Consider the following 12,171-nt stretch of genomic DNA (forward strand, 5'->3'; position numbering starts at 1 on the left):
AACCCAAGCCAGACCCCCCAAAATCCGGGATTTTCACCCCCAAGCCCAGAGCAGGGCCCCCAAAATCCAGGATTTTCCCCTCAAAATCCAACCCAGAACCCCAAAATGTGCGTTTTTCACCCCAAAGCAGGGCCCCCAAAACCCAAACTGGGATCCACAAGTCCAGCGTTCTCACCCCAAATGTGGGAGACTAGGACCCCAAAACTTTGCCATTTTCACCCTAAAGTCGGGACTGGGACCCCAAAACTTTGCCATTTTTCCCCCAAAGTCAGGCCCAGGACCCCAAAATGTGCGTTTCTCACCCCAAAATGTGCGTTTTCACCCCAAAACGTGCCGTTCTCACCCCAAAGCCCAGAGCAGGCCCCCCAAAATCTGGGATTTCCCCCCCAAAACCCAACCCAGGACCCCAAAATCCGGGATTTTCACCCCCAAGCCCAGAGCAGGGCCCCCAAAATCCGGGATTTTCACCCCCAAAACCCAAGCCAGGACCCCAAAACGTGCATTTCTCACCCCAAAACCCAACTCAGGACCCCAAAATGTGCATTTTTCACCCCAAAACCCAAGCCAGGACCCCAAAACGTGCGTTTCTCACCCCAAAACCCAACCCAGGACCCCAAAATGTGCGTTTTTCACCCCAAAATCCGGGATTTTCCCCCCAAAACCCAGAGCAGGGCCCCCAAAATCCAGGATTTTCCCCCACAACCCAAGCCAGGACCCCAAAATCCGGGATTTTCACCCCAAAATATGCGTTTCTCACCCCAAATTCCGGGATTTTTCCCTCACAACCCAACCCAGGACCCCAAAATCTGGGATCTTCACCTCAAAACCCAACCCAGGACCCCAAAATGTGCGTTTCTCACCCCAAAACATGCCGTTCTCACCCCAAAACCCAAACCAGGACCCCAAAATGTGCGTTTTTCCCCCCAAAATCCGGGATTCTCACCCCAAAACCCAGAGCAGGGCCGCGGCCAGCGCCGCCAGCCGCAGCGCGCGGGCGCCCCCCGGTGCCACCCCCGTGTCCGTGTCCGTGTCCCCTCCCGGCCCCGGGGACAGCGGCCGCGGCCACCCCGGGGGCAGCTCCCGCCACTCGCAGGGACCCTCGGGGACACCCTCGGGGACATTGGGGACACCGGGGACAGCGTCGGGGGGCGGGCGGCGCGGGGCCAGCTCGGGGACGAGGGACAGGATCCAGGGCAGGTGAGGGGACACGGCCGTGTAGACGCCGGGGCGGCCGGGGAGGCCGCAGGCATCGCCCCAACTCACCACGCCCGCCAGGTGCCAGGTGCCAGCCAGGCGGCACGTGAGGGGACCGCCAGAGTCACCCTGGGGACAGAGGGGACACTCAGGGGACATTGGGGGCATTGGGGACATGGGGACCCTGCCAGGTGCCAGCCAGGCGGCACGTGAGGGGACCGCCAGAGTCACCCTGGGGACAGAGGGGACACTCAGGGGACATTGGGGGGATTGGGGACATGGGGACCCTGCCAGGTGCCAGGTGCCAGCCAGGCGGCACGTGAGGGGACCGCCAGAGTCACCCTGTGGGGACAGAGGGGACACTCAGGGGACATTGGGGACATGGGGACCCTGCCAGGTGCCAGGTGCCAGCCAGGCGGCACGTGAGGGGACCGCCAGAGTCACCCTGGGGACAGAGGGGACACTCAGGGGACATTGGGGACACTCAGGGGACATTGGGGGCATTGGGGACATTGGGGGGATTGGGGACATGGAGACCCTGCCAGGTGCCAGCCAGGCGGCAGGTGAGGGGACCGCCCGAGTCACCCTGTGGGGACAGAGGGACATTGGGGACACTCAGGGGACACTGGTGACATTGGGGGCATTGGGGACACTCAGGGGACATTGGGGGGATTGGGGATATAGGGGGGATTGGGGACACTCAGGGGACATTGGGGACATGGGGACCGTGCCAGGTGCCAGCCAGGCGGCACGTGAGGGGACCGCCAGAGTCACCCTGGGGACAGAGGGGACACTCAGGGGACATTGGGGGGATTGGGGGCATTGGGGACATGGGGACCCTGCCAGGCGCCAGCCAGGCGGCACGTGAGGGGACCGCCCGAGTCACCCTGGGGACACAGGGGACACTCAGGGGACATTGGGGGGATTGGGGACATGGGGACCCTGCCAGGTGCCAGCCAGGCGGCACGTGAGGGGACCGCCAGAGTCACCCTGGGGACAGAGGGGACACTCAGGGGACACTCAGGGGACATTGGGGGGATTGGGGGCATTGGGGACATTGGGGGGATATAGGGGGCATTGGGGATATAGGAGGGATTGGGGACACTCAGGGGACATTGGGGACATGGGGACCCTGCCAGGTGCCAGCCAGGCGGCACGTGAGGGGACCGCCAGAGTCACCCTGGGGACACAGGGGACACTCAGGGGACATTGGGGACATTGGGGGGATTGGGGACACTCAGGGGACATTGGGGACATGGGGATCCTGCCAGGTGCCAGCCAGGCGGCAGGTGAGGGGACCGCCCGAGTCACCCTGGGGACAGAGGGGACATTGGGGACATTGGGGATATAGGGGGGATTGGGGGCATTGGGTACATGGGGACCGTGCCAGGTGCCACCAAGGCGGCAGGTGAGGGGACCGCCAGAGTCACCCTGCGGGGACAGAGGGACATTGGGGACACTCAGGGGACACTGGTGACATTTGGAGGATTGGGGACACGGCGAGGATAAGGAGGGACATCAGGGCGACTCAGAGGTGACCCAGAGGGACCTTGGGGGACACCGAGGGCAGTCGGGGCACACGGGGAGGTGACAGCGGTGACACCGACACAGGAGCGGCACGGGGGAGGTGACACCGGTGACGGCAGCGTCACACGCGCACCTGGCAGGCGTCGCGCTGTCCCCGGGGCAGGCCGGCGCAGAGCGTGTCCCCCGCGGGCGTCCCCAGCTCCGTCCCCGTCCCTGTCCCCGTCCCCAGCGCGTAGAGGCAGCGGCAGTGCCGCCGGCTCAGCAGGGGCACCTCCAGCTGCTGCAGCGCCTTGGGAGGCGGCAGTGGCACTGCGGGGACACGCGGGGACAGCGGCGTCACCCGGGGTCACCGCGGTGTCCCCAGCCCTGCCCTGGGGTCACCCCGGTGTCCCCAGCTCTGTCCTGTGGTCACTGCGGTGTCCCCAGTGCTATCCTGGTGACCCCGGTGTCCCCAGCCCTGTCCTGTGGTCACCGCGGTGTCCCCAACCCTGTCCTGGTGACCACGGTGTCCCCAGTCCTGTCCTGGGGTCACTGCGGTGTCCCCAACCCTGTCCTGTGGTCACCGCGGTGTCCCCAACCCTGTCCTGGCCACCCTGTGGTGACCCCGGTGTCCCCAGTGCTGTCCTGGTCACCCTGGTGTCCCCAACCCTGTCCTGGTGACCCCGGTGTCCCCAACCCTGGCCTGTGGTGACCCCGGTGTCCCCAACCCTGCCCTGGCCACCCTGGGGTCACCCCGGTGTCCCCAGCCCTGTCCTGTGGTGACCGCGGTGTCCCCAGCCCTGCCCAGTGGTCACTGCGGTGTCCCCAGCCCTGCTCTGGGGTCACCCCGCCGTCCCCAACCCTGCCCTGGGGTCACCCCGGTGTCCCCAGCCCTGCCCTGGCCACCCTTGGGTCACCCCGGTGTCCCCAGCCCTGCCCTGTGGTCACCGCGGTGTCCCCAGTTCCCCCCCAGTGCCACCCACCGGCAGTCCTGCCGTGTCCCCAGTGCTGTCCCCAGCGTCCCCAGTCCCCAGTGGTGTCCCCAGTGATGTCCGCAGTGCCACGCACCGGCCGTCCGGACGTGTCCCCATCTGGTGTCCCAATGGTGTCCCAATGTCCCCAATGGTGTCCCCAATGGTGTCCCCATGTCCCCAATGATGTCCCCATGTCCCCAATGATGTCCCCCTGTCCCCGTGTCCCCAATGGTGTCCCCAATGATGTCCCCATGTCCCCAATGGTGTCCCCAATGATGTCCCCATGTCCCCAATGGTGTCCCCATGTCCCCAATGGTGTCCCCATGTCCCCAGTGATGTCCCCATGTCCCCAATGGTGTCCCCATGTCCCCAGTGATGTCCCCATGTCCCCAATGGTGTCCCCATGTCCCCAATGATGTCCCCAATGGTGTCCCCACTGATGTCCCCATGTCCCCAATGATGTCCCCCTGTCCCCATGTCCCCAATGGTGTCCCCAATGATGTCCCCATGTCCCCAATGATGTCCCCATGTCCTCAATGGTGTCCCCCTGTCCCCATGTCCCCCAGTGGTGTCCCCACTGATGTCCCCATGTCCCCAATGATGTCCCCCTGTCCCCATGTCCCCAATGATGTCCCCCTGTCCCCATGTCCCCAGTGGTGTCCCCAATGATGTCCCCATGTCCCCAATGGTGTCCCCATGTCCCCAGTGGTGTCCCCATTGTCACCCACCGGCCGTCCGGACGTGTCCCCACCCGGTGACGGTGCAGTTCATGCCGGGGTCAAAGGTCACTCCGGCCGCGGGGACGCACACGGGCCGTACCAATCGCGAGGGGCTGGCGGGGGGGTCCAGCCGGGCCAGCGCCAGGTCCCCCGCGATGTCGTCACCCCCGGTGACGTCACCCCCGATGACGTCACCCCGCCGCCGCCTCCGCCGCCGCTGGGGGTCGCCGTCGCGATAGTCGCGATAGGCCGGGTGGCGCGCGACGGAGGCCACGCCCCTCACCTGGGCGTCGGGGGGGGGGGACAGGAGCTGCAGCACCCCCAGCGTGACCCGGTACTCGGGGAGGGGGTTCTCCCTACGGGGAACGCGAAATTTGGGGAGATTTGGGGACATTTGGGGAGATTTGGGGGAGTTTCGGGGTTTTGGGGGAGTTTTGGGTGAATTGGGGAGGGTTTGGGGGGGTTTTGAGGGGAGTTTGGGGGGGTCCTGAAAGGGTCACCAGGTACTCGGGGAGGGGGCTCTCCCTACGGAGAACGCGAAATTTGGGGAGATTTGGGGAAATTTGGGGGAGTTTTGGGTGAATTGGGGAGGGTTTGGGGGCGTTTTGAGGGGAGTTTGGGGGGGTCCTGAAAGGGTCTCCCGGTACTCGGGGAGGGGGTTCTCCCTACGGGGAACGCGAAATTTGGGGAAATTTGTGGGAGTTTCGGGGTTTTGGGGCAGTTTTGGGTGAATTGGGGAGGGTTTGGGGGGGTTTTTGGGGGGGTCCTGAAAGGGTCACCCGGTACTCGGGGAGGGGGCTCTCCCTATGGGGAACGCGAAATTTGGGGAGATTTGGGGGAGTTTCGGGGTTTTTGAGGAGTTTTGGGTGAATTGGGGAGGGTTTGGGGGGGGTTTTGAGGGGAGTTTGGGGGGGTCCTGAAAGGGTCACCAGGTACTCGGGGAGGGGGTTCTCCCTACGGGGAACGCGAAATTTGGGGAGATTTGGGGAAGTTTGGGGGAGTATCAGGGTTTTGGGGGAGTTTTGGGTGAATTGGGGAGGGTTTGGGGGGGGTTTTGAGGGGAGTTTGGGGGGGTCCTGAAAGGGTCACCCGGTACTCGGGGAGGGGGCGTTCCCTACGGGGAACGCGGGGTCAGGAACGCGGAATTTGGGGAGGTTTGGGGAGTTTTGGGTGAGCTGGGGAGGGTTTTGGGGGGGGTTTTGCGGGGTCCTGTTTTTGGGGTCGCTCCCAGCAGCATTCCGGGGTGAATCCCGGGGTGTTTTGGGGCAGGATCGGGGTGTTCTTGGCGCGTTACTCACGGCGGGAAGCAGTGCGCGGCCGTCAGCACCCAGGCGGGGGCGATCAGGGCCCCCCCGCAGACGTGGCGCCCCCTGAAGGCCACGCTGACCGTCCACGGCCACTGCCCCTCCTGCGCCCCCGAGCCCCCCACCACGCGCCGGTGCACCGGGGTCCCGCACGGCACTGCGGGGGTTAAACGGCACGGCGGGCTCAGGGCAGGGACCCCCGAGCCAATTCGGGGGGTACCCCCAAAATGGGAGCCATCCCCTTAAAGGCATCCCCCCCAAAATGGGAGCCATCACCTTAAAGGGAACCCCCAAAATGGGAACCATCCCCTTAAGGGACCCCCCCAAAATGGGAACCATCCCCTTAAGGGACCCCCCAAAATAGGAGCCATCCCCTTAAAGGGAACCCCCAAAATGGGAACCATCACCTTAAAGGGAACCCCCAAAATGGGACCCACCCCCTTAAAGGGAACCCTCCAAAATGGGAGCCATCCCCTTGAAGGGATCCCCAAAATGGGACCCATCCACTTGAAGGGATCCCCAAAATGGGACCCATCCCCTTAAGGGAACCCCCGAAATGGAACCCATCCACTTGAAGGGATCCCCCCAAAATGGGAACCATCCCCTTAAGGGAACCCCCGAAATGGAACCCATCCACTTGAAGGGATCCCCCCAAAATGGGAACCATCCCCTTAAGGGAACCCCCAAAATGGGACACATCCCCTTAAGGGACCCCCCAAAATGGGACACATCCCCTTAAGGGACCCCCCAAAATAGGAGCCATCCTCTTAAAGGGAACCCCCGAAATGGGAGCCATCCCTTTGAAGGGATCCCCAAAATGGGAGCCATCCCCTTGAAGGGAACCCCCGAAATGGAACCCATCCACTTGAAGGGATCCCCAAAATGGGAGCCATCCCCTAAAGGGAACCCCCAAAATGGGAGCCATCCCCTTAAGGGAACCCCCAAAATGGAACCCATCCCCTAAAGGGAACCCCCCAAAATGGCACCCATCCCTTTGAAGGCATCCCCCCAAAATGGAACCCACCCCCTTAAAGGGAACCCTCCAAAATGGGAGCCATCCCCTTGAAGGGATCCCCAAAATGGGACCCATCCACTTGAAGGGATCCCCAAAATGGGACCCATCCCCTTGAAGGGAACCCCCGAAATGGAACCCATCCACTTGAAGGGATCCCCAAAATGGGAGCCATCCCCTTGAAGGGAACCCCCGAAATGGAACCCATCCACTTGAAGGGATCCCCAAAATGGGAGCCATCCCCTAAAGGGAACCCCCAAAATGGGAGCCATCCCCTTAAGGGAACCCCCAAAATGGGAGCCATCCCCTAAAGGGAACCCCCCAAAATGGCACCCATCCCTTTGAAGGCATCCCCCCAAAATGGGAGCCATCCCCTTAAAGGGACCCCCCAAAATGGGAGCCATCCCTTTGAAGGGAACCCCCAAAATGGGACACATCCCCTTAAGGGATCCCCCCAAAATGGGAGCCATCCCCTTAAAGGGAACCCCCCAAAATGGAACCCATCCACTTGAAGGGATCCCCCCAAAATGGGAGCCATCCCTTTAAGGGAACCCCCCAAAATGGGGACCCGTTCACTTGAAGGGAACCCCTTCATATTGTGGGAATGGCCAAAAATGAGAAGCCCCCCCCCACCCCCCCCAAAAACAATGAGAACCCAAAAATGGGACCTTCCCAAAATATGTGACCCCCCCACACACACACAAAAAATGGGACCCCTCAAAAAATGGGACTCACTCACCAAAAATGGGAACCCCAAAAAATGCGACCTCTCCCAAAAACGAGAACCCCAAAGATGGGACCCCTCCCTTTAAGGGAACCCCCTCCCCTCAAAAATGGGACATTCCCAAAGTATGAGACCCGCCCCCCCCCAAAATGGGACGCATTCCCTTAAGGGACCCCCCCCTCCAAAAAAATGGGATATCCCCCTCCAAAAATGGGACCCCTCCCAAAAACAGGAACGCCAAAAATGGGGACCCCCCCCCTAAACAATGAGACCCCCAAAACGGGACCTCTCCCCTTAAGGGACCCCAAAATTCAGGACCCCCCCTCTCCCCTCACCTGTGTCATCTTCTGCTGCCACCCCGCCGTGACCTGTGAGGGACAAAGGGGGGCAGCGATGACATCAGAGACCCCTTTTTGGGGACCCCCCCCCCCCGCCATGAAGGTGATGACCTCATCCCCCCCCCCCCCCCTTTTGGGCCCCCCCACCCCGGGGTGACCTGGCCGGACATGAGGGACACCCCGACATCCGGGATGGTGGCAGCGGGCATCCGGGGCGAGCCGGAAAAACCGGCCCCAGGAATGCGAGCTGTGCGGCCAGGGGGGTGTGACACCCCCGTGTCACCTGCCTGCGACACCTGGGTGCCCTTTGACCCCTCTATGTGCCCTGTGTCCTCTCCCCCATGTCCCCTCTGACCCCCCCCAAATGTCCCCGCTGACCCCCCAATGTCATCGCTGACCCCCCCCAATGTCCCCCCAAAATCCTCACAGCCCCCTCAAAACCGCGTCCTCAAAATTCTCCTTAAATTCCTTTTGCTTCTGATCTCCTCAATTCCCCAAATTTTGTGTCCCCCTCAGAGCCTCAAAATCCCATCAGAACCCCCCCAAATCCTTTCAAATCGCCCCAAAATCCTCTCGGAATCGCTGAAATCACCTCAGGAGCTCCCAAACCCCCTCAACGCCCCCCCGAACGCTTTTAAAATCCCCTCACATTTCCCCAAAACCCCCTCAGAACCCCTCAAAACTCCAAAATCCTCTCAAATCCCCTCAGACCCCTCCTGAATTCCCTCACGCTCCTCTCAGACTCCCCGTCCCCGACCCTCCCTGCCCAAAATCCCGTCAGAAAACTCGAAATCTCCTCATAAAACCCCAAAATCCCTCTCAGAAAACCCAGAAATCCCCATAGAAAATCCAAAATTCCCTCAGATTCGTTTTCCCGCCTTTTTTCTCCCCTCAGAACAACCCCAAATCGCCCCGGATTCTCCCCAAATCCCGTCCCGGTCTTCTTCCGCCTCATCCTCTCGGACGCTCCCGTCACGTTCTTCCCCCCCTCCAAATTTCTTCCCAATTCCCCCCAAAAACCCCTCAGAAACTCCCAAATCCCCTCAGAAAGTCCAAAATCTCCTCAGAAAATCCAAACTCCCCTCGGATTCCCCTCAAATCCTCTCGCGGTTTCCCCGCAAAATCTCCTCAGGTTTTCGTCCTGAATTCTCTCCTGATCCCCTTCAATTCCCCAGAAATCCCCTCAGACACTCCCAAATCCCCTCAGATGCCCCTAAACCTCCTCAGAACACCCCAAAATCTCTTGATATCCCCCAAAATCTCATGATTACCCCAAAATCACCTCACGATTCCCCCAAAATCCCCTCAGGATTCCCGCCCAAAATCCTCTCACGTTTCTCTTCAAAAACCCCAAAAATCCTCTCACGATTCCCTCCAAAAACCTCTCAAATCCCCGCGGGACACCGCTAAACATGCTCTCAAATCCCCTCAAACTCCTCCACATCCCCCCGCTTCGGGCACCCCTAATTCCCTCAGAACCCCCAAATCCTCACGATCCCCGCCAAAAATCCCCTCAGGATCCCCCGTTAAAATCCCTTCATGTTCCCGTCCCAAAACCCCCCAAATCCCAACAGGACCCCTCGAAATCCCCTCAGACACCCCCAGATCCCCTCACGATTCCCGCCAAAATCCCCTCACGATTCCCCGTTGAAATCCAGTCACGATTTTCTCCATAAACACTTCAAATCCCCACAGGACCCCTGCAAACCCTCATAAGAACTCCCAAATCCCCTCAGATTCCCCCAAAATCCCTTCACACACCCCGAAATCCCCTCAGGGTTCTCCTAAATCCCCTCAAACTCCCCCGAATCCCTTCGGACACCCCCAGTTCCCCTCAGACTCTCCTTAATCTCCTCACAATTCCCGCCAAAATCCCCTCACGAGTCCCTGCTAAAATACCTTCACGATTCCCTCCCAAATCCCCTCAAAGCCCCTCAGTACCCCCTCAAAACCCCCCAAACCCCTCAGGCTCTCCCTAAAACCCCCTCAGACTCCCCAAATCGCCTCAGATTGCCCCAAATCGCCTCTCACCGCCCGGCAGCAGCAGCAGAAGCGGCAGCAGCAGCCCCAGCCCCGCTCCGGGTCCCGCTCTCGGCTCCCGCCGCCGCCTCCTCATCGCTCCCGGGCCGCTGTGGCCGCCGGCACCTTCCGGCCCCACCGTGTCCCCTCACCTGAAGGGCGGCCACGCCCCGTGTACCTGTCCGGAATCTGCCGCCACACCCCTCACCTGGCCGCCGGCACGCCCCTGCTACCCGGACAGGCACTTCCTGCCCTCCCGCACCTGCGCTGAGGCCGCGGCTCCCGTACCTGAACGGGGATCGGCCGCTCCTCTCACCTGAGCACGGTCACGGCTCCGTTTGGTTGGGAAACCGCAGGTCCCACACAGGTACCCGAGCTCCTGGCACCGCTACGGGCACCTGTGGCCCCTCATGGCCGCGTCCCCTCAGCGGTCCGGCCGCGGCAAAACCACGCCCTCAATACCCATTTAAGGTTAAACCACGCCCCCTTAGTATCCATTTATGGTCAAACCACGCCCCTTAAGCTTCAGCTACAAGCACAAGCCACACCCCCGTTTTCCATTTATGGCAGAACCACGCCCACTGCACACTCTGTGCCCTCCTAAACCACACCCCCATCCATTTATGGTTAAACCACGCCCCTTATGCTAATTTAGCTCAACCGTCTACGTACCAGGCATAAATACGCTCAAGCCACGCCCCGCAGTCCATCTATGGTCGTGCCCCGCCCACTCTGCCCCCTTAAAGGGCCCCATCCTAATTTAGGCGCCCTTCCATGACTTCAGCTCTTAATGACCTTGTTAATGAGCTCGCTAATGAACCCCGCGGCCGGAAGCGCCTCATTAGGCCATTAATGACCTCACGGCACGGCCACGCCCCCTCCCGCCCCCATCCAATCAGCAGAGGCCCCGAATCCTTCCCCCAAATCCGCTTTATTGGGGGGGGGAGGGGAGGGTTGGGTTAAAAGCGGGGGGGGTGGAGCCCGCGGGGGGGGGGAGGGGCAAAAATACAAAACGGGGGGTGGGGGAGGGGCAAGGGGGGTGGGGGAGGGGCTCAGTACGGCCGCTCGCGTCGGTCCTGCCGGTGGTCACCCCTGCGAGCGAATTCCGGGTTAACTCATTAGTTATTTGCGTTAATTATTGAGATTAATTAAGGTCTGGGAGCACCCCATCCCATTTATCGCCTTCAGAACCCCGAAACCCCTCAAATTTACCCCAAACCCCCCTGCAAGATTTGCCCCAGAACCCCAAATTTGACCCAAAGCCACATTTTTCCCCAAAACCCCGTAACCCTAACCCTTACCCCCACATTTTCCCATTTTTTCCCAAAATCCCCATTTTATCCCCCACGTTTTCCCTGGTTTTTTTCCCAAAAATCCCTTTTTTATCCCCCACATTTTTCCCCAAAACCCCCATTTTATCCCCCACATTTTCCCCATTTTCACCCAAAAATCCCTGTTTTATCCCCCAATCCCCCACACTTTCCCCATTTTTTCCCAAAATCCCCGTTTTATCCCCCACATTTTCCCCGTTTTCCCCAAAATCCCCGTTTTATCCCCCACATTTTCCCCCGTTTTTCCCAAAATCCCCATTTTATCCCCATTTTCCGAATTTTTTTCCCGAAAATCCCTTTTTTATCCCCCACATTTTCCCCGTTTTCCCAAAATCCCTGTTTTAACCCCCACATTTTCCCCATTTTTTCCCAAAAACCTCTTTTTTATCCCCCCATTTTTTCCCCAAAATCCCCGTTTTATCCCCCACATTTTCCCCCGTTTTTCCCAAAATCCCCATTTTATCCCCATTTTCCGAATTTTTTCCCGAAAATCCCTTTTTTATCCCCCACATTTTCCCCGTTTTCCCAAAATCCCTGTTTTAACCCCCACATTTTCCCCATTTTTTCCCAAAAACCTCTTTTTTATCCCCCCATTTTTTCCCCAAAATCCCCGTTTTATCCCCCACATTTTCCCCCGTTTTTCCCAAAATCCCCATTTTATCCCCATTTTCCGAATTTTTTTCCCGAAAATCCCTTTTTTATGCCCCACACTTTCCCCATTTTTCCCAAAATCCCTGTTTTATCCCCCACACTTTCCCCGTTTTTTTTCCCAAAATCCCCGTTTTATCCCCCCCATTTTCCCAATTTTTTCTCGAAAATCCTTTTTTTATCCCCCCCATTTTTTCCCCAAAATCCCCATTTTATCCCCCACATTTTCCCGATTTTTTCTGGAAAATCCCTTTTTTATCCCCCACATTTTCTCCATTTTTTCCCGAAAATCCTTTTTTTTTATCCCCCCCATTTTTTCCCCAAATCCCCATTTTATCCCCCCCCCATTTTCCGAATTTTTTTCCCGAAAATCCCTTTTTTATCCCCCACATTTCCCCCATT

At 59.5% G+C, this 12,171-nt stretch overlaps 2 protein-coding genes across 2 annotated transcripts in view; both read right to left on the bottom strand.

The window, feature by feature from the left end:
• Positions 1-663: 663 nt before the first annotated feature.
• On the bottom strand, positions 664-7,958 carry LOC131570674 (serine protease 33-like). The gene is made up of 7 exons (XM_058823047.1): positions 7,919-7,958; positions 7,769-7,801; positions 5,692-5,854; positions 4,639-4,749; positions 4,403-4,563; positions 2,855-3,030; positions 664-1,323 (listed from the first exon to the last, which is right to left on the bottom strand). Exons 1-7 carry the CDS (start codon positions 7,956-7,958, stop codon positions 940-942), a joined length of 1,068 nt encoding a protein of 355 aa, XP_058679030.1. The 3' UTR covers positions 664-939.
• Positions 7,959-10,702: 2,744 nt separating this feature from the next.
• Positions 10,703-12,171, bottom strand: part of FUS (FUS RNA binding protein) — a 28,525-nt gene continuing 27,056 nt past the window's right edge. Inside the window, exon 15 of the mRNA XM_058823081.1 lies at positions 10,703-10,882. Within this exon, the coding sequence (XP_058679064.1) occupies positions 10,843-10,882 (40 nt within the window). The 3' untranslated portion in view covers positions 10,703-10,842. The remainder of the gene's footprint in view (positions 10,883-12,171) is intronic.

Source organism: Ammospiza caudacuta, chromosome 37 (assembly GCF_027887145.1).
Source record: "Ammospiza caudacuta isolate bAmmCau1 chromosome 37, bAmmCau1.pri, whole genome shotgun sequence".
Taxonomy (NCBI): domain Eukaryota; kingdom Metazoa; phylum Chordata; class Aves; order Passeriformes; family Passerellidae; genus Ammospiza; species Ammospiza caudacuta.